This window comes from Poromitra crassiceps, assembly GCF_964638095.1.
Source record: "Poromitra crassiceps genome assembly, chromosome: 12".
Lineage (NCBI taxonomy): Eukaryota > Metazoa > Chordata > Actinopteri > Beryciformes > Melamphaidae > Poromitra > Poromitra crassiceps.
Genome location: NC_139632.1, coordinates 16,142,139 through 16,147,138, shown reverse-complemented (window position 1 = coordinate 16,147,138; position 5,000 = coordinate 16,142,139). Strand labels below are relative to the sequence as shown.

The 5,000-nt window shown below is 42.4% G+C and overlaps 1 protein-coding gene across 1 annotated transcript in view; it reads left to right on the top strand.

The window, feature by feature from the left end:
- Positions 1-5,000, top strand: part of LOC310785851 (ceramide synthase 2-like) — a gene marked incomplete at both ends in the record, with an annotated part of 19,026 nt that overhangs the window by 7,089 nt on the left and 6,937 nt on the right. Inside the window, 3 exons of the mRNA XM_083647008.1 lie at positions 2,273-2,391; positions 4,073-4,130; positions 4,391-4,441. Of these exons, the coding sequence (XP_083503134.1) occupies positions 2,273-2,391; positions 4,073-4,130; positions 4,391-4,441 (228 nt within the window). The remainder of the gene's footprint in view (positions 1-2,272; positions 2,392-4,072; positions 4,131-4,390; positions 4,442-5,000) is intronic.

The following is a 5,000-nucleotide window of genomic DNA, read 5'->3' as shown; positions in this document are numbered from 1 at the left end:
TGATGATATTATAGAACATCTCTCTGTAGTCCACAGTGATGATATTATAGAACATCTCTCTGTAGTCCACAGTGATGATATTATAGAACATCTCTGTAGTCCACAGTGATGATATTATAGAACATCTGTGTAGTCCACAGTGATGATATTATAGAACATCTCTGTGTAGTCCACAGTGATGATATTATAGAACATCTCTGTAGTCCACAGTGATGATATTATAGAACATCTCTGTGTAGTCCACAGTGATGATATTATAGAACATCTCTGTAGTCCACAGTGATGATATTATAGAACATCTCTGTAGTCCACAGTGATGATATTATAGAACATCTCTGTGTAGTCCACAGTGATGATATTATAGAACATCTCTGTAGTACAGTGATGATATTATAGAACATCTCTGTAGTCCACAGTGATGATATTATAGAACATCTCTGTAGTCCACAGTGATGATATTACCTCAGCAAATTCAATCAAGTTGTTGCAGCATGCGATGGTAAAACTGTCTGGAAGTTTAATGCCAAACTAATGCATGCCTCCACAGATCAGGTCATTATGAGTCTGAGCCTCAAGCGTTTTTAGGTTACACAGGCCTGATATACTAACACACAGGGAAAAGGTCAATGTTAAAAATAGGATTTGCTCTACTATCAGGACAGTTTAATCATTGTTTTTTTGGAGGCATTAACTCCAATGCACAGTGAATTGAGTTAGGTAGTTTCTGGAGAGACTTGTGTAGCTCACATGAATCATCCCGGAGTGAATCATAGTAGGTGTTTGATAACTTGCCATTGTTGTCGTTGTGTGCTATCCACCTTATTTTTGAATGCCCCACTGTAAAAAAATAATTGTGGGTACAAGGTCCGGTTTAACCTGACTTATTGTTGCAGCTTGCCATTTCCTTTGTTATACTCGGCTGCAGACCCGAATTATAAACCGGAAACTGGAGTACTTTATAAAAGTTATAAATATAGTCATGGTATAAACAACTAACCAACGCTGGGGGTCCGTATGGAAACAGTGTTACTCGAAATGGTTAAAAGTTAAATCAATTTGGTCATACAGTGGCGTTTTTACTGCCATGTAAAGTAACTATTACGCTAGCCGCTAGCATTAGCCACAGTAGCGACTACCCACAATGCATTACGTTATCCCAGCACCCGAATGACACGGCTGTAGAGCAGAATGGCTCTGCTGTAAAATCCTCATAGACGTTTTTTTTTGGGTCAAGTTAAAACAGTCTATTACACCGGAAGCGGAAGAAGCACCCATCAGGCATCATGGCAGCTAGAAATAAGCTGGATAGGATACCACAAGTAGTTATGATGCAGGAAATGTTTTGTAATAGGTGCTTCTGCACTGTGTGAATATTACGTTGCTGGAAAAAGTCCTTCCATCACTAACGAAAAGGCGTGACTGTTTGGCTGTCATCATTCATCACCCTTTACAGCCACCATTACCTTTTGGGAATGCACATATAACACCTTAAATGTTGATCTAGCTTGATATAAAATAAACTTATCAATCAGCAGAACACAATGGGATCAAGCACACTTGTCACGGGGGCGTGTCAAGTTCCCTCAGATCAGTACCTATGATATTTCTTTTGCCAGGATGGTGAAGGCATGACCCACCCTACTCTGCCTCTGATTGGCCTACCAGTCATCACTCCTCATACCAATCATCACTCCCCATTCCTAAACCCAGAGCCATATAGAAGAGTTATCCATTCACTCCAATGCACCAGTTTTTTACTCTCAAGAGTTCCCGGAAGTACACTTCTGGATTAAGCAGCGCGGTCGAGTTGTAGCAAAATAGACAGTTTGTGATGCACTTTGAAAGGGTCCGACGTTTAAAGAATCAAATTGTAAACTATCTGCTTTATTTTAGCGTTCAAACGTAGCGCGAGCCTCCTTCCTGGCTATTCATTGGCTACTGAGTCACGCATTTTGGACCTCCACTGACGCCACTCTCTTACTAGATTGCTCTTCCTAAACCTAATCAATCATCACTCCCCATGCCTAAACCTAACCCAATCAGAGGCAGAGTAGGGTGGGTCATGCCTTCACCATCCTGGGAAAATAAATTCTGCGCACCTAACCCTAACCTCTAACCCTGATACTGAGGCAGTATAGGAGTCCTCTATTTTGACAAATTGAATATACTGAAATACTCTTTCAGCGTAACATTCTATAAGTGTGTGCACGTATGTTTGTGTGTGTCTGTGCTGCGTGTGTGTGTATGCGTGTGTGTGTGTGTGTGTGTGTAGAGCGAGGTGGTGAGCTTGGTGAAGCAGTGTGGACTCTCCCAGAGAAAGATCCAGACCTGGTTCAGACACAGACGGAACCAGGACCGACCCAGCAGCACCAAGAAGTTCTGCGAGGCGTCGTGAGTCCTTTCTCAACACATCTTATCATCAGTACACCCATCTTATTAGCCTGACTCACAAAGTAGGGCTGTAACATCACCCTGATTGAGGCAATGTTGGTTTCCTTTGGTAGCGTAACAGACCAGCGGGTTTGGTAACGTTTAGTGTGATGTTTCTTGATGTCTGGGATTTGAAGGTTAAAATGGTTACCTCTCGCTGCCTTTTTGTCTCTTGATGTCTGGGTTTTGAAGGTTAATATGGTTTCCTCTCGCTGCCTTTTTGGGCCGTCAATATGCTAATTTGCTCCATGGTAGGTGTTGCATAGTCAGGTCTTTACTGAGGTCTCTTTTTTTGCATGTTTTTAGCAGGGGGTTCTTATCTGGAGGAAACCCCAGGGGAGCACGGGGAGAACATGCAAACTCCACACAGAAAGGTCCATAGGCACTGGGGACATGGAAATGGGGACACACCCTCAGCGCCCACAGCCTCCCAGGCAGGAATCGAACCCAGCACCTTCTTGCTGTGAGGCGATAGCGCTTCCACTGCACCACCGTGCCCCAAGTCATTACTAAGCCAAGTTACCTCCGGCTTGGTCGGGCGTCCACAGGGACAATTGGCCGTGTCTGCGGGGGGAAGGGGGGGGGGGGGGGATTGACTTAATCTCCATGGGCTACTGCCCGCTGGTGTCAACCGCATCACGAACACATCTGCGACCACCTTCTTCTTGTTCCCTCCAGTCACGCTAAATGTTGCTGTCTTTATGAGTCGATGGTCGGCCATGTGCCCAAAGAAACCCATCTTCCTCCGCATTCAGATTTGCCGCCGTCTACTTTCAGGTTTCTCTCTGTTTATCACTTCTGTGTTTGTCACCCTGTGGCGCCACCTGGTGTTTAACATACTCTGGTAGCATCTCATCTCGAAAGCATCCAGTCTTCTAAGATCATCTTTGTGCAGAGTCCATGTTTCGCATGCGTATAATAGCACCCTAAATACACAACACGAATAAGTAAAATAAATAAATCATTACCTCCTCCAAGGAGGTTATGTTTTCTGTGCCGTTTATTTCTTTGAATGTTTGTTTGATTGTTAGCAGTATTACGGAAAACTACCCGCCCAATGTTCATGAAACTTCGTGGAAGGGTGCAGTAGCATGGGCCAAGGAAGAACCCATTAATGATTTGATTTTGGAGCGGGTCCAGATCCCACTCACAAACAAGCAATCATAGCAGGAACCTTGGCGGAGGTCTGCGCTCTCTGACTGCTCTTCTAGTTCCCATATAAGATCCACGTTTTCTTTTTCTTCTTTTTCTATATTTTATTTTCAATCTTATAAGATCCACATTTTCAAAACAAACTGTTGTATAATCTTACCAAAGTAAGGCACATTGTGGCCTATGATTAAAATCGTGCTCCCTTGGCCCACAATATAGTTATTTTTGAAGTCAGAGTTGTTTTGAAAATATTGATAGAAAGTGAATTCATTCCGAATGGTATTTGATTTGATCGGTTGATTTAAGGTGTTTTTCATTTCAAGTATCCTGTATCTATAAGATACCCAGCCCTCATTGGCTTGTAAGACACTCTTTTACAATGACATAATAGAAACAAAAGCCAAACTGTCAAAATGTATTTATATAGACAGTAATGAATGACATTCAATGCTCCTTCATTCATATGATTTGTTTGTTTTTGTCTGTGCAGTTGGCGTTTTGTCTTCTACCTCATAGCGTTCACAGCAGGGCTCGCCTCTCTAATCGATGTAAGTCTGTTCATCACTTTAATGTCTGCTATTACAGTGGCATATTATTTACACAGACAGAAAGAATAACAAGGGGAGAATGTTGGCCCTCTGTGTGGCTGATTTAGTGCAGGGTGTAGAGCACTATGGACTTATACTTAAGCATGTCATGATCCTCGGTGGTCATATTGAACACATAACTTACTATTTGCTAACAGGGTTAATCTTGGAGTCTGGCCTTTCTGTTGAGTCTGCTCATGTTTGTTTCCTCGATCCTCCAGACTCCTTGGTTCTGGGACCAGCGAGAGTGCTGGAGAGGCTATCCAAAACAGGTGAGCAGAGAGCGTTTCCACCCAGCATGATTCAAAATACGGTTTTTATCCCTTTTGGAAGAAAATGGTGAAATTGATCAGTCAATATTTCAAAAACACGGATAAATCTATCCTGCCCCGTAACTCATAATATACATCTTAAGGTTATGAATATAACGCCAGCTCTATGAGTATGAGACGTCTCGCTATTGATGGACAACTAATAGTGAGACGCCAAAGCAAATGTTATGAAATAGAACCAGCAATGCCAGTAAGAGTTGGTGTCTTTTTTTTTTTTATGTGGGATATTTTGATTTTAAATTACAAAATTTCAAATAGTCTCCTGAATTTCTTGATAAAATACAATAGGGTTGGATCAACATACAACATAAACCTGCTCTCTGCTTTCCGACACATTCGATCATTATTGTAACAGTAGCTGGTAGGGACCCACCAACATCTGCAGGTCTTCAGGCCATCTAGAATGATTTAGCCACACCACTGACCATCAGTCCACACAACACAACAAATCCTCTGCTACCCTCCACCCATTAACTTTCATGTCCATTCCTTCACTTCC